A 27,951-nucleotide genomic window follows, 5' to 3' on the forward strand; every position below is an offset into this window, starting at 1 on the left:
ATTCTATTCTATTCTATTCTATTCTATTCTATTCTATTCTATTCTATTCTATTCTATTTTTATTCTATTCCATTCCATTCCATTTTAATTCTACTCTACTCTATTCCATTCTATTCCATTCTATTCCATTCCATTTTAATTCTACTCTACTCTATTCCATTCCTATTCTATCCTATATTCTATTTGCACCCATTTGCTGACACAAGGTTCTCCCGGTGTAGCAGGAGATCAGCTGCAATTTCACACCAGCTGATGGCGTGTGACAAATGCCACGCAGAGCAACCCCCGTGTCAGCTGGTGCTAGAACAGCCTGCTCCTTACCCTCACAACAGTCCTGCCACAAGCGGAGGTCCACGGCAGGGATCTCCTCACAGTTGACCATGCCCTGCAGGTACGATGCCACCCGGAAGACATCCCTCTGCAGCTGCTGGATGTGGTCACTGTTGTCACAGATGACACGAGCAAGGGACGTCTGTCTGATCTGAGTGAGCTGCGCCGGCGTGAAGACTCCGGGATTCTCATACCAAAATCTGCAGTGGGTTGCAATCACACCGTGACTCAGGAGTCAGAGAAGAGGGAGGGAGGGAGGGAGGGAGGGAGGCTGAGAGAGGAAAAAGAGTTCCCTGACATCTGTGTTGCAGCACAGCCCATCTCAAGAGAAGCTCCTGCTCTGGTGTCAGGTGGCTGCAGACACAGAAGGCCTTTTCTGAACCCACAAACCTCCCCGTGCTCCTGCCCTAAGTGCATGACCAGGCAAAGACGTGTCTCATTCACACAAACAGCAAACAGGAATTAAAAAGAAGCTCCTGCAGACATTTGCTAGCATTTTCATGAGATATTGGACACATCCTCAATGATGCTCAGTGTTCCTCAGTGGAATGAGAATCATTAAATCACAAATGAACACCTTGACAGTAACTGTGACAAGTCCTTTTGCAAATGCACTGGACTGTTCTTCATATCACAGCACAATAAATAATAAAAAAATTACAGATTCTGCTTCTCCCTGTAAGGAGCGAAACCCCCGACACAGAATACCAAAGAATTTGGGATGACTCCAGTGTCAATACCTGTCTCCATCCCTCAGCCTTCTGAACTGCGTCGTTAACAGGCACATCAGTGTTGGTCCAACTCTGGTCCCAGGGACAAGATCCTCCACCATCAGCGCTGGAAACAGGTCAATATTTTTGGCAGTTCCATATAAACTGCACGATAACAGATATTAAAAAAAAAAAGTTAAAAGTCTATCAAAGAGTGGAGGTAATATAAATCTGATACCAACATAGGAATTTGTATGCCAGGAACTCATCTGGACAATATTTATAAGGGTTTTATCTGAAAGACAATGGGATAAAGGCCTGCCTTGGAAAGAGGCAGCCAGGGCAGATAGGACACGGTTTAGTCTGACTGGAAAATAGCTCCAAGGCTCAATCTGCTCCCAAACTACACCACAGCAGTGCCTGACAACATTCCACCCAGAACCAGACTGATCACTTGGAGAGACCTCATTTGTCTTACCCCATTGTTAAATCATAGCTATTACCCTATCTTAACATCTGTGGGTGGCAATATCTGGGAAGGTTAGTCCATGGGTGTCCTGGGAGGAGCAAAAACTTTTCACTGACTGATCTCCAGTCATTTTGATGCTTCCACATCCAAGCTACAGTACCTCCTGAGCTTTTCTCTGATCTCCAAGTTCTTTATCTCATTTCGGAGGTCCTCAAATTCCTGTGCAGATGAAAGGTTGCAGAAGACCCTGAAGTCGTTGTAGGGTGGGATGCCGTGGTCTCGCCCTCTCTGGATGTTGATAGCAGCCAAGTCCAGGGAGACAGAGTGTGCCATGGAGAAGAGTTTCTCTGTCAGCTCCATGTTGAGGAGTTCAGAGGGGACCCGCATTTTCCCAGGAACCCCAAACAGCCCACGGAGGAGGGGGTCAATCCCCCCCTCCTGCGTGATCCTGAAAGGGGAGAAGAAGGCCTTGTGCAGGGGGATGTGGCCTTGTTGGATGGGCTGGAAGGTTTCGTTCAGCCGGTACAGGATGGGGTTGATCAAGGTGTGCCCGAAGCGGAAGGCAGCGGTGGCAAAGGCGTTGAGAATCCCCGCGTTGACATTGGGGTTGTAGCCTTTGTACTCACCCAGCATCTTCATCCCCGCCTCCCCAAGGACCTTGGGCAGCCACTGGGCATAGGTGATGTGCTGCATCTGGGCACCCACAATCTTCCGTGCCTCGTGGTACAGGAGGTCCCCGTCCCAGTGGGGATTGAGGGCGGCCAGCTCCGTGGCGACGCGGTTGTGCTCCCTGAACCACAGCGTGTGCATGGCCGTGAGACCCAGCTGCTCGTTGGCACGGTGGTCTCCTGCCAGGAAGCACGGCACGGGGCTCTCGTTCTCATCTCTCATGCACTCCGTGGGCGGCCCCACGGCAAAGGGAAGGAGATGCTTCCCCGAGCTGGGCACAACCTGCCCGCGCTTCAGCAGCCCGCTCTGGCTGCTCAGGTCCCGCAGCTCCCGCGACTCCTGCTCCGTGCTGCCGTAAACGTTGGAGGCATCGATGTAAGACGTCAAGTGGTTGATCTGCTCTCTGGCATAGACAGAGTTCATCAGCAGGGAGGTCATCCCGCTGCCGCACACCGGGCTCGAGCGCACGAAGAACATGCAGCGCCCGTTCCTCACGCGGGGGTCGTTGGCGGGGACCATGACGGAGAAGCACGGCGGGTCATTGCTGCACACCTCGCTGCAAGGTGCTCCGTCCGAGAAGCGGGACATGCTGATGGCTGCCACCGTCTGGTCCATGTCGTGGTCCAGAAACTGGCCCCACTGCATGAGCATGTGCGTGAACTGGTCGTCGGGGGTGATGGTCTCAGTCCCGATCATGGCAGTGGAGACGAGGCGAGGTAGAGGAAGGGGCAGATCCCTGGCATCTTCTGCCAAGGAAAACCCTCGGGGAAGGTTAAATCCGTTCTGGTAGGCAGGTTTGAGGAGCCTCTGGAAGGCTGTGAGAGACGCACCCCACATTGGGTGCTGGAGGTTGTTGCAAGAGCCGTCGTGGGTCCTGTACTTCTTGTGGAAGCAGATGTCGGAGCAGTTCGGCGTGCGACGGTGGGCAGAGCAGCCCGACAGGTTGGCAATCATGTTCAGGTAGTGAGGGGACACCAGGTCATTGTAGCGATAGCCTGCAATGGGAAAGGCAAAGCATCAGGTCAGCTGTCACCTGTTGGTTCCCACTATTCCATGTAAGGGCTCTGCGTGTGAAAGCCACTGCTGGGACTGTCAGGATGGGCACAGGGAGGCCAGATCCCTGAGTGTGGTGTTGCAACGTAATTTAAGGAAAGCAGAGGAAGCACGTCAGGCCCACAAAGAAAAATAGAAAGGGAAAAGAGTTTGGTATTAACTGCACAGAGCTGGAAATCACAAATGTTGTGACTGGCAGAGCAAACTGTGGGGGTGGTCTCGGTCTCCACTCTAGGTTTATTTTATGGCTCTCTGGGTTATTACTGCCACCACGAGCTCCATCACCCATCCAGACTCTACGTGACGAGCAGCAGGAAGCCATGGGTGACTGCCAGGGCGCTGCGCTGTGTGAAAGCGCTGAATAATGCTGCACTGTGGGGATGCTGACAGAGCAATAAGGAGGAGAGGCTGGCAGTCCAACCAGCCCAGACCAGACCTGCCACCTGGAAAGAGACTCCTTGCACTCTGGAATACATCCAGGCAGGAAAAAATATTTACAGGCCCCAAACACACATGCCTGCTACATGATGATTCACACGTATAGGTAGAAACATGCAGTGTACGGGAATGTCTGTTGTAGATCGAGGAAGTGGATGCTTGGACTTTACTGAAGTATTTTTGGTGTTATATTGCTTTGTTCCTTGCTACCCTGCCTTGATAAAAAGAACCTGAGTGGCTGAAATGCACCTGAGTTTATAGCTAAGAGGTCAAAGCAGTAGAAAGACAGAAGAGTGATATCCCCCTTTCTCTGTTACAGCACCCAAATACCCCAGAATCCACAGTAATTTTCTTGTTGCTACGTGGAGGGCAGGAAAATCTGGGACCATGCTGCTGTGGGTCTGAACTTCAGACCCACAAAGGTACTCCTTTATGAGTTAGATGGATAAATATTTTTTAAAGATTGGGGCTTTCATAGCCAGCCAAGAAACCTTTACAGAAATGGGGAACTGAAACAGTTTCCTGACTATCAAGCTGGTATGGTGAATGCAAGATCAGCCTCCCAGTTGTTAGGAAAACCCTGAGATGTAAAAAGAATTGCAACACAGAAAACACATTTCTTGATATACCCAACATTTGTCTGGATTTTTGGTACACCTTTAAACTTCCTGGATATTTACACGTCATTGTTTTCACTTCAACCTATGCACAATATTAAGAAGGGAAATGAAATCTCTCCCACCTGTGACGTTCATATCCACAATGAGCCCTTGCTGCACGTGTTCCTGAATCAGCTGCAAGGTCCTTTCAAAGATCTCCCCTGCCCTGGCTGTCTCGATGGTGTAGGGGTCCCGGGGGTAGCGGAAGAGAGCCAGGAGGTCATTGGGTGTCTTGGGACGTCTGTTTCCAGGAATTAAAAGTGATGCAGGAACATTAAAATTAATCAAATCTGCTCGGGGCAATGAGACTCTACAGGCAGCAATAGTCGGGCCCTAAGTCTGGTCTGGTGCTTGGCCCCCAAACTAGTGCATAGACCAACGTGACTTGCCTGCACATGGCAGATGATTAAAGAAAGGATATTTTTCCCCAGGAAAATGCACATATTTAATTCCCTCAACATCTCTGTTTTTTTCCTGCGATAGTAATTTACTTTTCACTTTTCAACAGCTAAAACCCAGAGGGTTTGGGGCTTAATAGAAACTATCCATCTTTTCAAGGAAAACATATATTGGGGTGGAAGAAGAGGGAATCGCCATTCACTCGAGAATTCATTTTTTATTGAAGAAATGGTTAGAACTGTTATATTATTATTTCTGTTCACCCTGCACAAAGTCAGTTGCATTTATAAAATGACTAGGCTGATTATTTTCTTTCCTATTCACCATCTCCAGAACCAGCCCCAGCTGACAAAATGTACATCGCAGATAGAAGTGACATAAGAGGCATAATATTCGTGCATCTCATTTTTCCAGAATCCCGAATGCCTGTTGGGAAGCTCCGTCACATCCTCACCACCTTACACGTGGTGCAGCTCGAACCTCCAACACTCGAAACAACACCGCAGCTTTCATTTGCGGGTTGTCAACGATAAAAGGAGGCTGGAGAAAGCTTCGTTTGTCACTTTTTTTATCACTTTTCCGCCTCAAGTCTGAGATCAGGGCACTTCACAGACTTACTTGCTGAAGAGCTCGGTGCGTGTGGAGTTGATGGCGTGGTCCACGCTGCTGATGGCCTCCCGCAGCGACGTGGCTACAAACGTGTCACCGCTCCGACCGACGTCCGTGGCTTTCCAAAGCAGAAAGAAAGAACAAAATACCCTAAATTTACTTGGATATTAATTGCTCTTCCAAGTTCAAGAAAATCAGTGCACTCCTCCTTATCCATTGCACCTTCCCTAACGCCTGGGGCAGGAGCTTGAAACCAGCCACTTCTTTCCCATCCCCATTGAAGGTATTTGGTCAAAGGTCGGACTTGATGATCTTGGAGGTCTTTTCCAACCCCAACAATTCTGTGATTCTGTGATTCTGTGATTCTGTGATTCTGTGATTCTGTGATTCTGTGATTCTATGACTGACCAAGTATTTAAACCCCTGCATTTGCAGTGACAATGTTGTTCTGCTCCTCCCTGCCCCGGTGTACGAGGTTACAGTCAGATGACGATTTGTGAGCAAGTTGGCACATTTTTTAATTAGTTTCTCCCTCCAAGCAGAGGCAGTAACTACATATACACTGTCAGCTGGGCTTGCAGGAGGAGGTTTAAGACAACACCTTTGGCTTTGCAGGGAGCAACTGCAGCTCAGCTGAGAAAACAGCAAGGGGCAGCCGGGAGGTGTGGGGGCTGTGACAATGGAGCAACCCTGATCCAAGGGACCTGTCTGAAAAGAGGCTAAGGAAGCAATTTCTTGTATAATTATCTGTCCAAAGTGTAGATGTCAACACAGCATAGCACCCCCTTAGAGGAGATCAGGATAAGTTTGTGAAGGAGCAGCGGAGGTGCCGTACCGGTGATGGTGAGCTGCATGGCACTGGAGGTGAAGCCAAAGGGGTTCCTTGCTATGCATTCGTATCTGCCCTGGTCAGCCACGCCAAGATCCTGAATGGAAAGGGTCCCATCTTGGCCAATATGGAACTTGCCACTCTCTGTGATCTGGATACCCTCCTGTTGCACCACCAAAAGACAGAAAATGTGTCAGTGGATGGAAAGCTCCCCCCCATCCCAGCCCTCAGCCTGTTCAGCAAACCCGGAGATGGATGTGATGAACAAAAGTGGCCACCAGATGTTAGCATTGCTCTTCCAGCGAAACCAGAAAGCCTTCCAAGGAAATGTCAGTCTTTATCCCACAGACTGATGTAACCAGTGAAGGTGGAAAGGTGTTGAAGGAGAGAGTTGTTAAATGCCTCCCAGAGGAGCCACCCTGCTCCCCAGTGACCGTCAAGCACGTGAAATCTCCACATACCTTGACCCAGGTTATGGTGGGCCGTGGGTCTCCCTGGGCAGCACAGGTAATGGCAACATCCTGGCCTGTCTCTGCCACCACATCCTGGGGGGGCTGAAGGAACACGGGTATCACTGTGCAACACAGGGGAAAGAAGTCACCAGGGCAAGAAATGCACCAAAGAAAATAGAGAAATCTGAGTGTAAAACCTTTCAGCAGAGGCAAAGCAGGGCTGGGCTCCTCCTGCTCTTGAAAGGACTCTGCAGAGGGGTGACAGCTCACCCTGTGCTCTCTGTCTTGCTACCAAGCTCTCTGTTCATTTATTTATGTAATTGATGTTCATTATTTTCTGCTCCTCTGAGTCTCTACTTGGGGCAATTACACAGGAATGTGCTGAGTCATTTATAACCATTCACTCAAAGCCTTTCCAGAAAGGATGCTCTAGCTGAAACAGGGATCATGACTTGATTCAGGCACTATCAGATGAGGCTCTCTGGAAGTGTTAGTCAGGACAGATAAAATAATTATATTGATCTTGCTGGTCTTAAAATATTCTGCGAATTTTGTGCTTGAAGCTTCACTGATTTCATGCTTCTAGATAGTGTCCTACCCTCCAGTCTGCCATCAGTAACATTCTACTATGTTTGTGAACAAATAGGAAAGTTTGCTTACTTAGAACAATTATTTATATGGGAGCAAAAAGAAAACTAAGCAAAAGCTTTAAAAAAAAGGAGAAAAAATTAAGCTTTAATTAAGCTTAATTAAGGAAAAATATTCCTCTGTGGCTTGTATTTTACAGAGGCTTGATTTTAGAATACCTAACTTTAAGCTGAACCTATGACCTGGCAGGTAATGTTTAAGACAAATGTATCTGGAGCCAGAGTTAAACGTTCCTGAGAAGGAATAATTTTGTTTTGCAGACTATTTTATTTTAAAAAGAATTTTAAAATTATTTCTATGGGAGAGACAAAACTTAAAAATGGCAAAAAAAAAAAGAGTAAGAATTTAATTCATACACTTTTCTGTAAATGATACGGTTTTCCTTTGCCAAAATAATTTTCTTCCTGACAACTCCCAGACCGAAGCGGCTCCTTCCAATTCACAAACCTCGGCACTCTGCAAACCTCTCTTAACTTTTCCCACCAGCTGATGGAGCTCTCATGGAAAAGCAAAATCCCATCCCACGGCAGACAGGGCAATTCCCTGCCTGGTCAGACAGTGCGTTATTCACCAGAACTTTTGCCAGCCCTTTTTTACCTCGTGGGGTGACCGAGAGCTGCACCGGGAGGGTCCTGACCCCGATGGCACTGATGGCGTGGCACTCGAACTGCCCCTGGTCGTGCAGAGCCACCCTCAGCACCCGCAGGGTGCCCGTGGAGAGGATGCTGTGCCGCCGGTCGTTTGGCAAAGGCCCACCTGGGCAAACAAGCAGTTTGTTAATTCTCTGTGAATGTCTCTGTGACGTTTCCCATCCCGACACTAGAGGGATCTGCATGATAGTTACAAATTTCGTTTCCCTCCCAACATCAGCCACCCTGAAATGCCATCTTTATCACACCAAATTTTCTCGTCTGAGCAGCTGGGTAGGAGCTGGAACCCTTTTTCTTTCCTCCTAAGTCTTTTCTTAGTGCAACCTGCAGATTATGTAATACCTGATGGACAGCAAATAAGTGCTCAATTATCCAAACTGGCTGTTTCATCAAATAAACAGAAACATTTAGAATTGTCTTTTTGAATTAGTTATCGTGATTTTCTTCAGTTCGGAAACTGTTGTTTCAACATTTTCTCTATTTCAGAAGAAAAGTTGAAAACTAAACTGCTTTACCAAACCCAAACAAAATTCTTAAAACTTCTCACTTTGGCAACTTATTTTTTTTCCCCTCCAAATAAGGGCTCTTATTTATTCATCCTAAATACCAAAATCCCCACACAGTCAAAAGTGGCTTTGAGACAAGCAATGCTCCATCACTTGTCCTTCTCTTGTCTTACTTTTAGCACATGAAAGCAGTGCAAAGCCTGGTTGATTTTTAATTTTTGGCTTGCTGAGTACAAACCTAGTTCCAATGCAGTTGTCAACCTTACTTCTTGTCACTGTGCTCCTTTCCACATCTCTAAAATATATTTTCTGGGAAGTGGAGTAAAACAGGTTAAAGGAGATGGAGGACATGCAGGCAGAGCAGAATTTCAGCTGGTCCTTCTTAACTCTGCACCAGGGCCATTGCTGTGGAAGCTGGAATACAACACCCATGAATTCTCCACAGCACTAAACCATTAATTATGGCTTGTGAAGCATAAGGAAAAGTTGGAGTACCTCTGGGCCAAGTATTATTGGCTTCTGTCCCAGAAAGTGTTGGATGAGATCAGTTCAGTGGAGCCAGCACTAACAATTATTTGAGACTTTAAAAGTTCACCACCTGTTGTCCCAAAGTCCTTCTTCCTAAGCTAAAAGAAAACTCCGAGGTGTGTCAGCAGTGAATGGTGCTCTTCTGCAATGTGCTCCCCAAGAGCAGCAAATCAATGGCAATGACAGAGAGCTGGCACATGGTGATACTGCTGAGGGAAGTGGTGGAATCATGACCCTTGGAAGTGTTCAAAAAAACAGGTAGATGTGTCATGTAGGAACATGGTTTTTAGCAGTTAACATGGCAGTGTTGGGTTAATGGTTGGACTTGATGACCCTAGAGGTCTTTTCCAACCCAAACAACTCTGTGACTGACACCCACTGACTTGGAGTGCACAGACCTTGCCTTTTCAAAGGAGGTAGGAAGTCATTGCAGAAAGAAATTTGAGGCTTTCCACGGGTTTCATGCTGATGGAAACCAGCACACTCCTTCCTTCTGATTCTGTGTGTCAAAGGCACAAGAGGCTATTTCCTCACTGCTTAACATCATCCTTGGTGATCTATAACACACCTCCCAGTGTGACTAGCCCTGTGCTGATAACCATCTGTCCCGTGCCACCACTGCAAGTCACCACCCTGGACCGTCAGCTCAGCTGCTCCCACCCACATCCCATGGATGATGGCACGAGAGAGAGAAACCACGAGTCAAGTGAGGCAGTACCTGCCCTTGTCCAGGTAATCACAGGTGGAGGGTGACCCTCAGCAGAGCAGGGGAAATCCACGCTTTGTCCCTCAGTTACTGTCTGATCAGTAGGAATGACGAGAAACCTGGGAGAATCTGGAGGGGAAAGCAACGACTGAGCAGCAGGACACACTCAGGCAGCAAACTCGGGGAGTTCACGGGAGCAGAACCAGTCACAGGGCTTAAATACACCCTGCTGACCAAACACTGTGCCCCAGAAATGTCACAGAACGTCACAGAATCAGCCTGGGACTCCTCACCTTGCACGATGATCCTTGCTGTCGCCTGGATGGAGCCCTCGGAGTTGGTGGCATTGCAGTTGTACTGCCCCTGATCCGAGAAGGTGACGTTCTGAATGAAGAGTCCTCCAGAGCTGGTGATAGTGAAACGGGAATCCTGAGGCAAAGGAGAGCCTGTGCCAAGGGTCCAGCTGATGCGAGGGTGGGGGTGCCCAGAGACTCCACACTCCAAGGTGACACTTTCCCCAATCAGCACTTCAGTGTTCTGAGGCTGGATCACAAAAGTGGGCTTGGCTGGAAGGAAACGAGTGCTTTAGAAACCAGCTCTGCTGCCTGCTCGGTTGCAGGCAGAAATTGCTTGGACTCCTCATGCAACCCAGCTAACAGTCACCTGGCTCTTCCCTGACCTCCAAATCCTCGCTGTGAGCGATGCCCCCAGCACTAAGTCCTCCTACCACCTCCTCACACCCGCTCACCTAGTGCTGGAGCATCCCCTCTCTCATGTCCCCTTCACCCTTGATAACTCTGTGCTGCAGAATTCCTGCCAGACTTAAACTCCCTCCCCAGTCCCAAGCCACCTTCAATCCCTAAATCCCTTTCCCCACCACAGTGAAGGAACCCCCCTAAGCTCAGGCCAATCTCAAAGTCATTGCTTTGTTAGATACTCTCTCCCTCAGAACATCTTGGCACATACAAAGCTGTGACTAACTCTGATTTAGCTCCACTCCCATCCCCAACCCGAGCTGGGTCATCAAGGGGTGCACAAAGCTCCCTTACATGGGGTGCCAAAATAGCGCAGCACAACTTCTTGTGTCTTGACCTCCCCAGCTATGTTCTTGGCCATGCACTGGTAGACGCCTTTATCCGACTCCTTGGTATTCTGGATCATCAAGGTACCATCTTGCAACAGGTTCAGGCGGTTGTCATCTTTCATGTCAATCTTATTACTGAAAAACAGCCACAAACGGGCAAAATCTGGAAGGAGTAAACACTGGTGGTCCCCCTCAAGCTGCTGGGAGGGGCAGGGGCTTTGCTTGCATTGCAGTAAGTTGGTGTTTCTTGGAGGTATTCTGAGACTTCATGAGATTTACAGCAAGAGTTCTGATTCACAGCACTGAACTGCAGCTCCAGCTCTGATTTGCTCCCTGGGTGTGCTGCTTTTTCTCTCACCACTGATTACATATGACATTTACAGCCCATCAGGAGAGCACACTGTTCCCATGCCACAGCACTGCTGCTATTGTCAGGGCATCTCTGCCTGGAAAGCCTGTTCTCATTACTTTCTAAGTGCAAACATTATAATGAACTAATATTGTTATTGTGTGCAGCCACTTCTATTCAAAGTCAAGGCTCAAAGGCCTCAAGGGAGCAAAAAGCTCTGAGTAAGTCACCAGGGGACCCCAACTCAGCTTGGACTCCAACCCAGCCTGAGAGTTGTGAAACATCTTCCTTCTTTCTGCAATAACCTGCAACTCCTGGATCCCAGCCCGTGGCAGAAGGTCCCAGTGCTGCATCCCATTTGTCCCAGCACGAAGGAATCTTGGATGGCTGCAGATGACTGAAAAGGGAGAAGGGACCTTTGTCCCCCTAGGACAAAGGCTGAACCCACTATGCAAACTAATATGCTTGCTGGGCATTTATTTAATTCCCCTGATGCCTCCTCACTCCAGTCATATCTTGTTCGTGGAACATTTATTATCATTACCCCTCTTACAATGCTGTCTTTGGGAGCCTGCCAGCATTTCCCTAACAAAACCTTCCTTCCCGGGGGGACTTAACTCAGCCATAAACTTTTGCTCTGGGCTGAAACTCTGCCTGGTGGGGGGTTTGCTGAAGAAGCACACATTGATCATTTTTATTAATAACCGAGCCCTGCTCAGGCTCCACCAGACAAGAAGCTCGTAAAACAGCAAAGCAACTTCACTTCCACAGTGGGCAGCTGCTTGAGCACAAAATATTTTATTGTGTAGCATTTCCCAGAACACTTTGGCATCTAGCACAGCCATGTACTTTTTCAGCGTTTCTGTACAGAAGGATAACCTATACACTGATTTGCAAATTCTGTCTTTCAGTGCAGCACAAAAATTTTTCTCTTCAAAAAAAAACCCCCATTCTCCAGCACGATTGGCCTTTGTGTGAAAAACCTAGAGACTAGAAGCAATTCAGCAGTTAACAAATGGCAAGCATGGTGGCTTAGAGCAACATGAAACACTAATTTTATTTTTTCCCTGATCAAAAGACAATTGCTTTCAGCCTGCAGAGCATGTTTATAGGAAAGTTATAAGCTCTTGGAATCCATTACAAATGCAGATGAAATATTTCAAGTGCAGATGAAAACATCACTTGGATTACGTGGTCACCAGAGAATGCTATTAAAAGGAAGGTAAATACAACCCATGGAACAGCCATTTCTTTTTTCTTTTCCTTTCTTTTCTTTTTTTTTAAGCATAGTGTGAAACAGCTTTTGTAATTACAGGCAGGCACTGAAGAGCTCAGTGCTTGAAAACCTTTGCCACCCCAGGGCTCATTGCGTGAGACTTACTTGTTGTGCAGCCAAATAATCGCAGGCTTTGGATTTCCTTCTGCCCTGCAGGTGAAATAAACTGTGTTTCCCAAGAGGACATCGACATCGTGGGGTTCTGAGGTTATTCGAGGCCTCTCTGCAAAACACCATTTGAACAGAACACAGTCCAGAGCAGCACAAAACCACCTCCAACCCAAGCAGGGCAGAGTGGGTCACACAACACCCATCCTGCAATGCCCCAAAACAGGCACCAGCAGAGCCCCAGGCACAACGGTGTCCACTCAGAGCCACCCCAAAACTTCTCACTAACACCAAATGTATGAGGGAATAGCATCATTCATCTGAGCCTGCTAAAAGCCCTGGAGAATCAAAGTGGTTGTTCCTATTCCCAGTTTCTTGGGCAGTGTATTAGAACCTCTGACAGCACTGAGAAAACCAGATCTGGATGTACACTGGTTCATCATAGCTGCCCCAAGAGTTGGCCCCTGTATCTCCCAAAATAAGCAAAGAAGTCAGTGGCATCCTCATTTGGGTTGTTTTTCTGTCCCTGGCAGCCTGCTGCTCTCAGCAACTGCCTGCTCCACCTGAACACAGTGCCAGCTCCCTGCAAACCACACCACTTCCCTCCCAACAGGATTTCATTCATTACATCCCTAATTCACCAGCCCTATCCAGCCAAGCCTTTCACTGTGTGCTTCACTTTAAGTTGTACTAAGCGAGTTAAACATTGAAAGGATGTGCTAAAACAGGGAGGAATTTATGTACAAGCTCTGCAGTGCTTGTTCTTGATTCAGGGAATGTTTACCCATTTAACAATCTACATTCTTACCAGCAATCCACTGAAACCAGAGGGATTATTCCTAAAATTGAGAACCTGCCACCTCCTCCAGCAGAAGGTCAGTGTCCTTACTCCTTAGACCACAAGTCAGTGGCTCATGAACTGATCCCCACAGGCAACAGCAGCACAGACCAAGCCCAACACAGCCCCAGAGTACAAGGTGCTGACCCAGTGCAGATTTACCCCTCTGGTTCACATCTGCTCACAGCTGAGGGTCAAATGGTGCCAGCAGATTTCGGACTGACTCAGATATCAGCTGCCTGCATCGTTAGAGCTTTGTGCTGAATTATGGATCACTTGCCTTTCCCAGCTGGCACAACACCAGCACAAAAACCCAGTGCCAGCAAAATCTTCCCACCAGGTGCTCTGGCTAATTTGACAGACATCCCGCTGTCAGCCCATGCCTAAACCAGAACAAATTTGCACTAACAGCTGTACTGTGGCACTTATTGTGTGGCACAGCCACTCACAGCAGATCCCATTCCATGTGTCTCCAGCTGCTTTCCCTAGACCCTTCCTATTCCCTGCTCCCTTGAGGTCACAGAACCACTTGTGCCAATTCAACTTTTTGCATGGCTGTGCCCTAAATTAAGCTGTGAAATGGTCAAGACTTTTCAGAAAAAAATAATGAAATCATAGGAGAAAAGCTGAATTCAAGGGACAGCTCTTTTAAATCCAGCTGAGCTCACACATCTGACACACAGCACAGCTGGACTGGCATATCCAGGAGGGATTTTCATGGCTAGCCTGAGTGAGTGGGAACTTCTCAAACTGATTCTACCAGCAGTGAAGTACCAGGGAATTACAATCAACATTGTGCCAACCTCCACTTAAAAATCAGAGTTTTGTCTTTTTCTATATAAAATATTTAACTTTGGAATTTTTCAGAACAAAACCTAATTCAAAATTCTAAATTTAAGGAATAACAGCCTAACAAGTGCCATACACCACACCAAAGTAAAACACAGCATTCAGCTACATATCTACCATGTGCTCCCATAGGTTTCCAGTTGTGTTTCCAGCCAACTGCAGCTCTCCCAGTGTTCCCCTTCTGTTCAGCCTAATGTGGGATATTTCCTCTGGTTACTGGTTTAGCCATGGATGGAGCAGATCCTTTACCATCCCTACTCTACCTAAAAACCCAGGACAACACCTGCCAGCCAAAACAGAGCTGACTTCAAACCCCCCCCATGACTGTCAGCTTTCTCTGCGTTATCCCAACAACTCAGCAACCCCCCTGAGATTTTCCCATTTCAGCAGTAAAGGAGGAAGAAGACAGACGCTAGAGGGAGGAAAAGGGGTGGAGGAAGCAATTCCCAGACCAGAGCCCAGCTCCATGGGCTGAGGGTGGCCGGTGGAGGGGTCTGGCCTGGCTCACCGCAGTTGAACTCCTGGGCGGTCAAGGTGACGATGGAGCGGCCGTGCAGGTCCCGAGGAGCCTCACAGGTGGCAGCTGTCTGGATGCTGCCCTGCTCGGCGTATTTCTTCAGCAGCTCAGCCAACCACATCAAGTCACAGTCACAAAACAAGGCGTTGGAGTCCAGCCGCCTGCAAGGGTCGAGGAAAAGGGCAGCTCATTTCCCAGCCTCCGACCGCTGAGCCACCTCCTGGAGGCCAGGACACAGGAGGGGAACAGTCCTTGGGAGTGAAGGGGGCACCTGGTTGTTTTTCCCTGCATTTGATCATATCCCAAATAAAGTTTGAGGTATCTCATCCCTGTGACAGTTAAATAGGATGCTTATCCAAGCAGAAGGATTTAATTGAAAAACTAACATTACCAATTCCAGTTTCAAATGAAAATAATTCACTTAAACTGGATTATGAATTTTTGGCCTAATTTGAGGCAAAGAAAGACACTGATATATTAGGGTTTCCCCCTGGAAATTTCAGCCTTTACTGAATTCTATAAGAACAGCAGGTAACACTGACTCTGTTACAGTTTTCCATTTTCTTTTAGCCCCCAAAACCTCCCCCTTGTTTTTTGTGTGCACCAGGTCAGTCCCTTTCTGTGACCAGCTGTGAGAGGTTGTAGCATTTCTGCACAACCATAAGAACTTTTATTACTGCAACATAAGCCTGAACCATGTGGAATGGAGCTCCAGTGACCTCCCAGTGCACCCACACTCTTTCCCTCCACTGACCTCATTCCTACGAGCAGCGCTATCCATAAGGATAAATAAGGACTACAGGGGGATTAGTTCATGCTTCCTTCCCCACTGACAGTTTTACAATCAATGGGTTTGAGCCATCCAAAAAAGAAAACAAAAAACAACAAAACCATGGAAGAAAGGTCTAATGCTTTCAGGGTCACATATTTGAGAATGTGAGATTTCACACAAGGCCATGACAGAACATTTTATAGACATCCCAGCTTTTTCTCTGACACCTACAGACAGCATTTCACAAGTTTTTCCCTGTTAAAGAGAAGTGAAGCATTTTACCTGCTTGCAGAAATCACTGAGGGCTGCAGTGAGAAACATTATTTTATTGCACTTGAAAATCATGGCAGGACACCAAAATTCTCTACCTTTTGCATTTTTTTCCCCCAAACACATCATAGAATTTGTTTCCAGAGATCATAAAACCAAAGCAAAGCTCTGGGGGTTTAAGCAAGAAAGAAGTAAGCTTACGAGACAGCCAGGTTATGTGGGAATAACACACTGGGGAATTCCTGCATGGAAGGAGAATCATGCACCTTGGCACCACTCTGATTATTTTCAATCTAGAAAACAAGCCTTTTCTTTTACGACTATGATTTTTCCTTCCAGGTTAGATACTGATCTACAGACATGATCGAGGTCATATCCGTGACCTGCACTTTCCATATTTTTCAAGGATGTTTTACGGGGTCAAACCGTTGTGAAGACTTTCCAGGAACGCTCATTCCTGTGGCATTATTAAGCTGTAAGCTGATTATAATTAGCCACTAGGATAAAGAAACTTCTAACTGGTTAAATAAGCTTTCAGGTCCAACCAAAACTGTTTCATAAACTTAGCGGTGGCCTTAGAAGTGCAACAACTGAAAGCTTTGCCAGCCAGGCACATTCTTCCTCAGGTCCTGGCCATCTGATCGAAGATAAACAAGTGCTCTTCGCAGGCAATGTTTTTTACTTACAGCCGTTTGAGGGATTCCAGTTGAGAGAATGTCCCTGGATGAATCTTGGAAATCTTGTTGTTGTGCAAGAATCTGAAATGGGAGAAGCCAAGCCAAAACATTATCCAGTATTTGCACTACGGGGGTGACAACATCCCAGGTCAGAACTCGGTTTAACCGCAGCTCAGTTTTTACATTCCGTGTTTGTTTCCATGAGCTGCAGGAATTTCACCCGTCTGTGGGTACGATGCAATATGCCAAAGAGGAGAGCGGGTGTGGGCTGGAAATGGTGACTCAAGATGTGATGTAACAGGTTTAACTGGAACCTTAAAGTTTCTCTGCAAAGGGAGGAGAAAGGGCACGAAATCCCAGACCAGACGCACCCTCTGTGTTCTGTGCCTGGGTCAGCTCCAGGGGGACCTTTTCTTTCCCCCCTGCAGATGACATGACAACTTTACAAGGGCAGCCACTGGAGGATGGTTCCAGGAGAAGTTAGACAACTCATGCCTTAGACTCAGTGTTGTTATTAACCCAAACTCATGAGTAAATCTAATTCAGAGAACAGCTGCCCAAGCTGGGCTTATCTCTGAACAAAACTGAGGAAAATTTTCATTTTTAGAGTCTTAGCCCACAGACAGCACTCCCCAGTTCTTAGGTAAAAACCCTGATTGCATGAAAATGCATCAGTGGGGAACAAGATGGGATAATTAACTTCCCATTCCCATAATGATGGGGAAATTTACTTATGTTGGTTACATCTAAAACTAATAAGAGACCATTCATAAAAGATACGAAGCAAATTTTGGAGATGGTAGAACAGGAGAGAACACAAAAGCAGCACAGCTTGAGTGCAAATGTCTGCACACACACACGTGTGCACCCAAGTTCAGCCTGGTTGCTTGACAAAACCAGGCTGACAAACCTTCCTTTAAAATTTAAATCCAGCATTTTTGTTGGATCAAATACAGTGTCTGAGATCAGCCATGCACTGATCCAGGTCTGAATTTTCCTAAGGGTGCGGGATCCCACGATTTTATTTCCCTGGTACGTATGGATATAATGCACATTTCCACACAGCACAGAAGGGTCTGCTGGTTTCTCCATGGAGCAGGAACACCACATGGTCTGTTGTCCTAGTGGCTACATTACTACTAGAAGCAATCCTGGGGAGCAGGAGACACAGGACTCCATTTCCCGACTGCTTTCAAGAAGGATACGTGTTTTTCTTGTTAGATTTTTTTTCTGACTTTATCCCTTTTCCATCCCCTTTTTTTTTTTTTTTGCACACTCTGCCCAACAGTGACTAATGTTGCTGACCTTATGGTCAGAGTAAAATTTCACTTGGCTTGGCCAGCTCTAGGGCTTTCTGCAGATTTACCCCTGTTTAGACGGAAACCTGAACATAACATAAAAGGGGAAATTCCCTTCACGTCCTCAGTCACCCATCTACTTGGCAAGTATGTAAAATCTCCTTCTTTAAAGAAGTTTCTTTTTGCATTTCCCTCCATTTGGAAGATCTCACTTCATGCTACCAAAACTGTTACACAAAAAGAAGGAGTTTTCTCCCTTCTCCTCACCCCCTTACTCCCAAGAAATGTCCCATCTTTACTTACAGCCTTTCAAGTTTAGGCAGGTCACTAAAAGTCTCCAGCTCCAGACTTTCCAGGTTGTTGAAATGCAGGTACCTGTCACACAGAAATCATACAGATTGCAATTTAAAAGACAGAAGATCTTTCCAGATCAATCCACCAATGCCCCCCCAGCTGGTCACCACACTGTCTCAGGGCAGATGTTGAGAAGCCAGAATCCACTTTAGTGTCTCTGCTTTCCAGATCAAACACAGTGGCTAACGTGGCTTTTCCCTATCCTGTCAATTATTTACTCTTTCTCTTAATAAACTAAAACAGAGACAGGAAAAAAAAAAGGATAGATTTGCCAGTTTGTTTTTCTCTGAAGACCAAGACCACCATCACTGTGAACTGCCTGTTGCACTGTTCAGGGTCAGGAGGAAACTACTGCTCATGGAGACCCAGCAGCAGCTGCTCCCATCCAGGTACTGTACAGTAATTTTCCCTGTCTTTCCCAACATATCCTTGGATTGTCAGGAAGGAAGAAATGGCCTTACTACGAGGCATTTGTTGCCAGCCTGGGAATTGCAACACTTCTGAGTGGAAAATGAGCTTGCTGAGGATTAATTTGTAGAAAAAGGCACTGAACAGCCTGATAAAACTTTGAAATTGGTCCCTGCTGAAGGTGGGACTGGAGATATCCAAAGGTCTTTTCCAACTTGCATTTGTGTGTGGTTCTAAAAGGGGCTCCCAGCACGTGTACCCACCCAGCAGGAGCAGAAACATCTCCGAATGGCTGGTGTGGGGCTGCTGTGTTCTGTGGAGAGAAGGCACAGCCCCCAGAAACAGAGATGGTGCAGTCACCTGGAACACTTAGATCTAAACAGCACATCAGCAGAACAGCCCAGCTCTTGCTGATACAAGTTTATGGTTTTAGTTCCACTAAAACCTAAAGTGTGACCTGCTATTCCAGAGGCCTGGGAGACCTTGTGTCCCAGGTCACCCCTTGTCATCAGCAAAGCAAACCTGGGGTCTGCAGAGCAACTCACAATACCTGGCACTGCCTGTTCTCATGAGCTGTGACATTCACCACCACAACTGACATGTTCCTGACCTTTAGATGCATTTCTTATGGTTCCAAAGCTGCCTAAACTCTTCCCTCTTATTTTACACAGGCATAAATTTCACAGCAGACACAGATTAATCACAGATCTACAAATACTCATTCTGCTATTGTAGCTGATTGCATTGAGAAATAATTGCCTAAGCCTCCACATGGCTGTTTGATTTGTAATGGAAGGATTCATGATAAATGGTCCAGTATCAGAGCGCAAACTGGGAGACGGTGACTCAGATTCTGCACTGGAGGGTCACAGTGGGGAAGAGATGTGCGTGCTCTAATCAGGCTCAGATGTCTGCTGAAATTGCTTTGGACCTTGAGGAAACCATCTGATACTGCCCATCAATCGAGCTGTACTTTTTCTTGAAAAGCTGGCTTGGGGGTGACAGGAAAATGGGGTAGGATTTGAGCAAAGCTAATTCTTCTGGAACTATGCCCGCCCGAGATTGAAAACAGATGGGGCTTTCAGAGGGTTGTTTGTTGGTTTTGTGGTTTGCTTGGTTTTGGTTTTTTTTCTTTTATTCGTGACACCAAGTCTGGAATGCTCATTGTTGAAATACCCCTGCTGCCAGCACCAGCTCTCTAAGCTCAGCTTAGAGCCAGTTTTGGCTTCCTATATTTTCTCCCAGGCATCCTTGCTCAGTTGGCTGATGAAAAACCATATTTTACACACACACACACACACACCTATTGTTAGGCTTGCCTGACACTTCCCATTTCCACTTCTGCTGTCAGCATGGAGAACAAGCTGGATCCTATCCCTTTTACAGCAAAATCTTTACTTATATTCCAGCCCTATAAACATTGCTGTTGGGGACAATGCACAAATCAGAATGATTTCACCTTTAGTTTCTCTTCTTCAGTGAGGCAAATAATTCCTATAATTAAAATATTTAGGAAGAATAAATAATAAAGAAGAAATTCTTCCCTGTGAGGGTGGTGAGGCCCTGGCACAGGTTGCCAACAGAAGCTGTGGCTGCCCCATCCCTGGAAATGTTCAGGGCCAGGTTGGAAGGCCATCACTTCTTTTGTTTGGATCTATCATTTTCCCCCATTGCAATTTCCAGATGCTTTACAGCGTATGAGCATCACCATCCTGGTAGCTCCCACAAATACCTGTCTGCCCCAGCACTTCATCCATTCCTTCCCAGCACAGCTTTGGGTAAGAGAGAAACTCAAGCAGCCCCTCAATTCAAGTAAAGGGCCAGATCCAGCCCTCTGCTCCTGGAGTCCCAGCAGAACAAACCCAGCAGGCCAGCTGCCTGCTGCTTCAAGACATCCTGCAGATCCCTGTCTCTTCCCATCATAAGGTCCTTGGACATAAAGGGCATCAGAAGCACACCTGGTTCTTCCTATGCTCCAGAGGTTTAGGATCAGGAAAAAACCTACAGGAAGAGACCTCAGTATTTACTAACCAAAATCAGTGCTGGGACCAACTGTTTTCAGATTAACCCAGTGTAGTCTGGCAAATCTGGCTGATCAAACAGAAGCTTCATCCTACCCCTTGCTAAAGTGCCTGGTACTCTCCACATCTGGAAACACAGCAAGCAAGGCTCATCTGTACTTACAGCTGTTCCAGGGAATGGAGCCCGTGGAAGGCATGTTGCTGGATGCTCTGAATTTCGTTTTTATAAAGGTAGCTTTCAAAAGGAGAGAAAGGAAAAAGTATTAGGCCAACTCATCAGCAGCTGTGTTCTAAAAATACAAAGGAAACAATAATGAACCTCAAGTCGAAGCAGAGTTTGTTGGTTGGATTCAAGGGCAACGTTTCATACCTCTGACACTGACATTAACATCCAGGAACTCCAAACACAAAAAAATATGTCCTTGGCTGGCAAACATTACAAGCGGGCTGGTAAATTTTAAAGTGGTTAAGAAAATACTGAGCTACCAACTCACAGGTATTTCAGGTTCTCCAGATCTTCAAAGGATCTTCTCACGATTTGTTTTATCTGATTATTGTTCAGCAGCCTGTTCAAATCAAGAGAGAAAAATACAAGTGGTGAATCGAGCACATGTGAGATTTGTGGCTTTTCTGTTCTCGGATGCCCACTGAAAATTCCTGAGCTTGCTTGTCAGAGAATTTAAGGTTTAAAGGGTTAGCAGATCAAAGTTTGTGTATTCACACCAGCCAAATCAATGAGAAGGTTTCTTACCCAGAGGTGCCAAGTGCTTCCAATATGTACAGTGTTCAAAGTCTTTTGCCACAGGCTTTTTGTTCAAACCACTTTTTGCCACAGTGGTTTTCAGCCCCAAGTTACAATTTTGGCCAGGAAAGGGATGAGGGGAAGGGAGACAGGCAGAAGGAGGCAGAAGGGAGGGGGATATTAAATCATTGCCGCCACTCTTGTACAACCACATTGGTTTTTGGAGGTGCCTGGTTGTGTTCAACCTGGGAGCAGGGGAGTGCAGAGACAGTTTTTTTAAGAGTACAAATGTAGTTTAAAGCATCAGCTCACAGTGGAGTTATAGGAGCTATAAAATGGTAACAGCTTTGTTCTAATCACTTGGTAAACCAATATCTGCAAATGAGAAAGAAATAAATTCAGTTCTGACTCCTGAGGCTACTCAGAGACAGCCTCTTTCGATCTAGGGAGCCTTGTGCCAGATTTTAATAAAAAACCTATGGACCACATCACACTGGAAAGCAATCTCTGACTTGTATGTGCAGTTGCCATGACTGTGCATGCAAATGATGGCCGGTGCCAAGGACCAGAAACAGCTCAGCCCTGTAAGAACCACGCTGTGCAGCAGTGGTAACCACACAGCTGAACGCTACAAAAACCTCTTCTGCAGCCACTGCCAAGCCCAACACCGAGCAAAGACAATAAATCACTTATAAATAGCTCTTTAATATATGAATTTAGCTATTCATCGTGGCTGCCCAACCGCACTCCTGTGGGTCTGTCGCTGCGGTATCCCACTGATTGCAGATCTGGTGAAGCTCAGAGCTGGTGGAGTTTAGAGCTGAATAGCCCAGAGCAAGGATTTTATCAGCTACACTAATTTTTAAAATTCCTAAATGGAGTTGTGGATGGAGAGATGTGACCGTGTGCTGCAAAGATTTCTTTTTCTACCATTGTAGGAAAAAGTGCAATTCCCTCTGCAAGCAGCCAGACCTCACAACGCTGGGTCAAATTTAATACATGCACTAAATGTGCATTTTCTATTTTACAAGCTGATTTTTGTGATAATTCTGCTCCTCAGGAACGACCTGCCACCAGGCAGCAGTTGAGAAGACAGTTCAGCACTTTCCCAGCAGTAAAGCCTAATCTTCTGTCCCACTTTTCCAGAGAAAATAGAGCAGCCAGCCTCTGTCATTACTAGCCAAGGTCTCCACCTGGGAAAACCAGTTCATGCAGGTAAATGATGGAGAGAAAAGACAAAGAGATGGGGAGAAATGGTAGAAAGCATGTGGGAAAAGAAGATGAGGATAAAATCAAACACCTCAGGGATGACAGAAAAGATAAAAGATGACAGAAATACACATGTGTGATGGCAGGTTCACAAGTTCCCACCAGGCACCTGAGTCACACCAGCTTTCTACCAGCTTGTTCTCAGGTGGAGAATTACATTAAGGGCCCAAAAAGCACGTGATAAACTCAAGTGCACAGAACTTTGGAAATCAGATAATAAGGGTTTGAGAAAAACCTCATCATTCTCGATTTGACTGCCCTCCCTTGATCAGCTGCCCAGATGCCGTGGATGTGGGTGCCACTCCCAAACTGCACATCACCGGGTTGGGGACAAGCAGCCTGAAGAGGTTAAGGCAGAAAGTTGCTGGAGAGTTCCTGCACAGGTGGGAGCAATGGCTCAATACACATGGCTGAGGTCAAACAGCCTTATTTCCCTCATAAGGAAGCAAAAATGATGTCAAGTCCTTGGAACACACGATCCTGCTTTGACAGCCAGTTCTGCTGAGTGGAAATACAGTCTCTGAACACCAACCCAAAGGTCTGTTTGGTGACTGAACACCCAAGCACTGGAAGTAACTGCCTGAGAGCAGTGCAGGAGAGGGCTTTTATCTATTTACCCACGGCACAAAGACAACACAGGGCCCAGCCGCGCCGGCTTCCTTCCTTGGTTCTATCAGCACACTTTCATCTTTTGCCAGGGCAGGACAAAGGCAGCTTGTTCTCTGTTATCTGATCCTTGGCCCCACTTCTGAGGGCATGATGGGCTGACAGGTGAGTGCCAGCACCAATGTCATTCCCATGGATGTGAGCACCTGGATCCTGCCACGCAACCGGCATCGGCCGCTCCCCTCACGAGGGACAGGACACAGTGACCAGGTGAGCAGGTCCTGGAGCAGGGTCACACCAACAGCCTGAGCAGCCCCACACACCACCGTGGTCTGGACTCCTTTTCTCACCATTATCTTTTGTGCAAGGAGCTCAGGCCAGAACTGATGTCCACCGGGATTTCAAATTGCAACATGCTGTCTGACTGCATTTTGGGGCTATTTAAAAGCATTAACCTAGTCTGTTTTGTTGTCTTGGCTGTTTTGGACAGTGCAAGAGAGTGTAATCAGCGATGCAGCCAAATAAGATGAATTCTGGAAGTTCAGATGGCAAGCAGTCCACAGGCCTCTTATCTCATCGTCTGATACTTAGAAATTTGTTCATTGCCTGACTAAAGAATAAAAAGAGCATGGAAGAAGCCATCTCTGCTTCCTGTGTCAGGATTCCCCATTGTAATGGAAGGATAAGTCCTGGAAAACATTAGAAAGTGAGATAATTCATGAAGTCCATCACAGTCCACATATTCCAAAATGCTGCTTTCAGAGAAATCCATAGACAACACAGCACATCTGGCTCCTAGAAAGACTTTGGATGGCTTCTGCACAGCTGTCTGCTCCTTGACTCCTGTGCAATTCATCCAGGCAGAGAAATGTGCAAAATCCTGGCATGACCTGGCTATGGATCCCAGCTGCAATCCACAGCAAAAATGCCCAAATTCCTGCTAACCTTACAGGATTGGAAGCACTACTGCTAACCAGATCTGCTGGGAATAAATGCTCTGGCAGACAGAGGCTGGAAATATCATTATCATTATTTTAAGCACACCCTGTAGCAAAACAGGTTAAATTAAAAGTATCAGAAGCACATTTCCTAGCAAAATGATGTGGCATTTCCCTTCGTGCCAGATGGTGAATTGGGCTCCAAATAAGTAGGTGTACTTAATCACACAGGTTTTATTCCTGAAAAAATCTTCTGGGATGTTTGAGATATACAAGCACCACGAGATCTGGCCCAGATCACCAGAAAGAATATTTTACATTCAGCTTCCTTTAGGTTTTATGTCCTGACTGCCTCTTCCTTCTTCCCCACCCTCTCTCTAGATTGCCAAGCACAGGCTTAACTTGCATTAAATGAGTAGTTTTCTGTTTTTTGAAGAATGTATTAAATGATGTGACAGTACAGAATTCAGACTCAAACCATGTACTCTTTCCTCTTTTTGTGTGACAAAACACATGCTACAGTCATTGTGACATAACAGCTATTTTTTTTCCTCACACCATTAACAGAAATCATCATGTAGTGCATTTAAAGCGGGAGAAAAAAGTGAGTTTTATGTTCAACTGTGCATTCTCCCTTGTTGACAGAATGATCTGGAATAGCCATTTCCCATATTTGAGGAAGGAACTTTTATTCTGAGATCCAAGCAGACTCTGACATCCCCTCCTTGCTGTCAGGAGCACGTTCTCTCAAGAGCTACTAGAGGGTAAAACACAGACACTCCACGTTACTGCTGTTGTTCGTCCTGAGACCCTTCACAGGCATCTAGAGCAGAGCTGCAGGGCTTGCCAAAAATGCCCTTTGCTCTCACCCAAGCAGCAAGAGAAATGTGATGTGAGCAATGGCACTGACAGGACAAAGGGCCAGGCAGAGGCACACACAGCGTGGTCTCCACAGGGTCCCTGTTCTCCTGGGTGCCTGTGCCTCAGGCAGAACAAAATACATGCTGGGGAAGTTAAGAATTACTGCTTTAGTCACTAGGTTGGATGTTTCTAAAGATGATGCTGGAGAGACCCAAGCAGCAGCAACTATTTGGCTGTGATGGTCTTGGTTTGAAAATACAGAGATGGACCAACTGGGTCAACACGGCAGAGTTCTGACTCCTGTGGGAGCGTGTAAGGACCAGCTACACAGGGGTGTCATCATCCATCCCCACCCAAAGATGACCTAAAGGAGCAAAAACTGGAAAGCAATGAGGGGCTGTGCCTCACCATGAGCTCGTAGCATGTTTGCTCTCTTTCTTCCACAGCCCAACACCTGCTCTGAGCTAATGTTGGCTTCAGTGATGCAGAGAGTGCTGGCAAACTCCAGCAAAACAGCTGTCCAGGAGCTGTGGTATTTTGTGGATGGCATACAAGAGGTTTTTTTGCCTCTCTCTCCCTTCTACCTTTTTTTTTTCTCTTTTACCAAGGGGACATGTTAAGAGTTTAAAAATACACAAGGAGATCCTCAGCAACACCTGCACAGGAACTGAGCAGAGGCAATAGGAAGGGATGAGGAAATCTTACAACTCTCTAAGACATTTAGCCCAAGAGGACTTCTCCAGTGCACACAACATTGCAGAGAGCCAACAAGGAATCTCCAAGTGGTGCAGGATTTAGGATAACCTGTGGTGCTGGTACCAGGAGTCCCCAGCCAGAAACACACAGTGACTGTATCTCTTCCACAAAGAGGGTTTCTGTTTTTAATGTTAAAGTAGTGCTCTGTGATTTATCAAATCTCCCACACCAGGGAAAAGCAGAGAGGAGCCAGAGGAAGGTTTGAACTGTTGAACAGCCCCACTGGACACCCACACAGGCTCCCAGCTCACCTCCCTGCATCCAATGCAGGCTACAAAGGCTTCCTTATCAGGGTGGATTACAAACTGTCAGACTTGGATATAGTACAGCCATCCTGCCCAAAAGGAGATGCAGAACAGAAGCTTCACCAGAATCTGCTGCCCTTCCTCTGCCTTTGTAAGAAAAGGCTCTTCAAGATACATTTATTTGCTTATGGAACATTTAAGTCCCATGGCAGAAAGATGCAAGCTCAGAGCTCTGCACGTAGAACCTGAACTACTCTATCCTCCAAAGATCCCACTTCGAATTTTCTGGACAAACTTTCCCAGGAAGTCTCTCAGGGATTTTAAATGATTTATTCTCTTTATCACTTGAAGACCTGTCTAAGTCCTCAGGCAAAAGTTTGCCATCTAAGCAGCATCAGCAGATCCTTCCAGTCTCATCAGTTTTGATGTGGGAATTGGCCAAACCAAAGTTCCTGGAGAGAAATTTGCTTCAGGGGTGTGAGGTCTGATGTTCTCCCATTCAGTTATCGAGCTCCTCATCCTGGGAGTTAAATGCTACGAGTGTGAGAATAACTGATTTTTCCAGTGTGCTGGCCAGACCAGGAAATACAACTAAGCATAGGAAACACTATCTAAATGGAAATGTTTCCATTACACATCCAGTTGATTTTCAGAATTCAAATATAAAAATGCAGTATTTTGTCAGAGCAGCATTTCACCTAGGCCAGTATTCCAGCTCTGACGATGGCCATAGGACAGTATTTAGGAAAAGCAGGAGTGTCTGCCCACCATCTGTGAAAACACATTGTTCTGGTATCTGAAATCATGAGATCAGGGATGTTAGGGGGTACATAACTGCCTTTAGTACCTGTTCATGGACTTGCTGTCCTTGAGGTCCCTGTCTAGGAGAGTGTGGATGTAGAAAGGAAAAAGAACTGGACAAATTCATGGAGCATAAACAGAGAGATAGGTCTTTCCTCCTCCATCAGGTTGTGTATCTATATCTGGCTTTATGCAGAGTGTCAGGAGTCAGAAAGACAGAAGCAGAAGTCTTGCACGTGCCAGAGACCTGCCCAGCCCAAGGCAGGGCAGGAACTGGGATCTCTCACAAAGCTCGGCAGGTTGGGTGGAGCATCTCTCCAAGTGAAGCCCTGCCAGCATCCTTATTTTCCCCAGGGTTCAGCTGAAACTCGCCTGGTGGTCCTGCAAGCTGCCTGCCAAACATCTGCCTGGATCACACAGGGATGACATCATCTGGAACCACTTGTTTCCTCGACTCAGGAGAGCTTCAGGGGTGGAAGAGCAGGGCTGGAGATCAAGAGACCTCAGGAGAGCTTTGTGATAAGGTAAAACCCTATGGACTCAGACTCTACTTTCTCTCTACATATTTTAGTCTCATTCATCACCCTGTCTGACCCCATCTCAAATGACAGAAATCCACCCAAAGCATCCTTTCCCTCTATTATTTTTGGCAATTAAGTACCACGTGGTGCTGTTTGAGAGACTAATATGGGCTGTTCTGGTGCTCTGGACGAACAGCATCACTGGTAATAAAGTTTTTGACCAGCCTACTAGTGGACCACCTGTCCTATGAGCAGGGGCCTGGGCCACAATCAGGGTACTTTGAAGCATCCTGCAGTCATGACTTGGCCAATCAGTCCCACACACAGAGTGGAACAATCTTTAGCAAATTTTGATTTTTAAAAGATAACTATTGAACAGGTCTCTATGATAAAGTCCTGTTGTATTCCCACTCTTCCTAAACTACTTACAATTAACTACTTAACAACTGACTGCCTTTTTGCCCAGGTCTTCCTTCCTTCAGCTCTGGTACTGCCACAGGATCAGGGATTTCAGATCACTCAAGGTATGACAGAAAAAAAACAACCTGGACTTTCTCTTACCGTTTGGGACCATGAATGTACAAATGTCTGTCGTGCAGTGCAGGTTCCCAAACAAGCTGGTTTGCCTCACTGAGGAATTCCAGCTTGGACCTGGAAATCCTATGGCTGTTAGCACTGTGTTACAGCTCAGATAATTGGATCTGAGTCTCAACAGTCCAATTACATCCAGCACAGT

The 27,951-nt window shown here is 46.5% G+C and overlaps 1 protein-coding gene across 1 annotated transcript; it reads right to left on the bottom strand.

Moving 5' to 3' along the window:
• Window positions 1-172: 172 nt before the first annotated feature.
• LOC108506287 (peroxidasin homolog) lies at window positions 173-27,864 on the bottom strand. Its single transcript, XM_017833147.1, has 18 exons — window positions 27,777-27,864; window positions 20,971-21,042; window positions 20,640-20,711; window positions 17,997-18,068; window positions 16,405-16,476; window positions 14,668-14,837; window positions 12,470-12,587; window positions 10,705-10,874; window positions 9,949-10,221; window positions 9,668-9,784; window positions 7,863-8,021; window positions 6,627-6,739; window positions 6,172-6,328; window positions 5,346-5,454; window positions 4,412-4,569; window positions 1,670-3,173; window positions 1,071-1,205; window positions 173-530 (listed from the first exon to the last, which is right to left on the bottom strand). Exons 6-18 carry the CDS (start codon window positions 14,795-14,797, stop codon window positions 173-175), a joined length of 3,501 nt encoding a protein of 1,166 aa, XP_017688636.1. The 5' UTR covers window positions 14,798-14,837; window positions 16,405-16,476; window positions 17,997-18,068; window positions 20,640-20,711; window positions 20,971-21,042; window positions 27,777-27,864.
• Between the last annotated feature and the right edge of the window lie 87 nt (window positions 27,865-27,951).

This window comes from Lepidothrix coronata, unplaced genomic scaffold, assembly GCF_001604755.1.
Source record: "Lepidothrix coronata isolate B3197 unplaced genomic scaffold, Lepidothrix_coronata-1.0 Scaffold212, whole genome shotgun sequence".
Classification (NCBI taxonomy): Eukaryota; Metazoa; Chordata; class Aves; order Passeriformes; family Pipridae; genus Lepidothrix; species Lepidothrix coronata.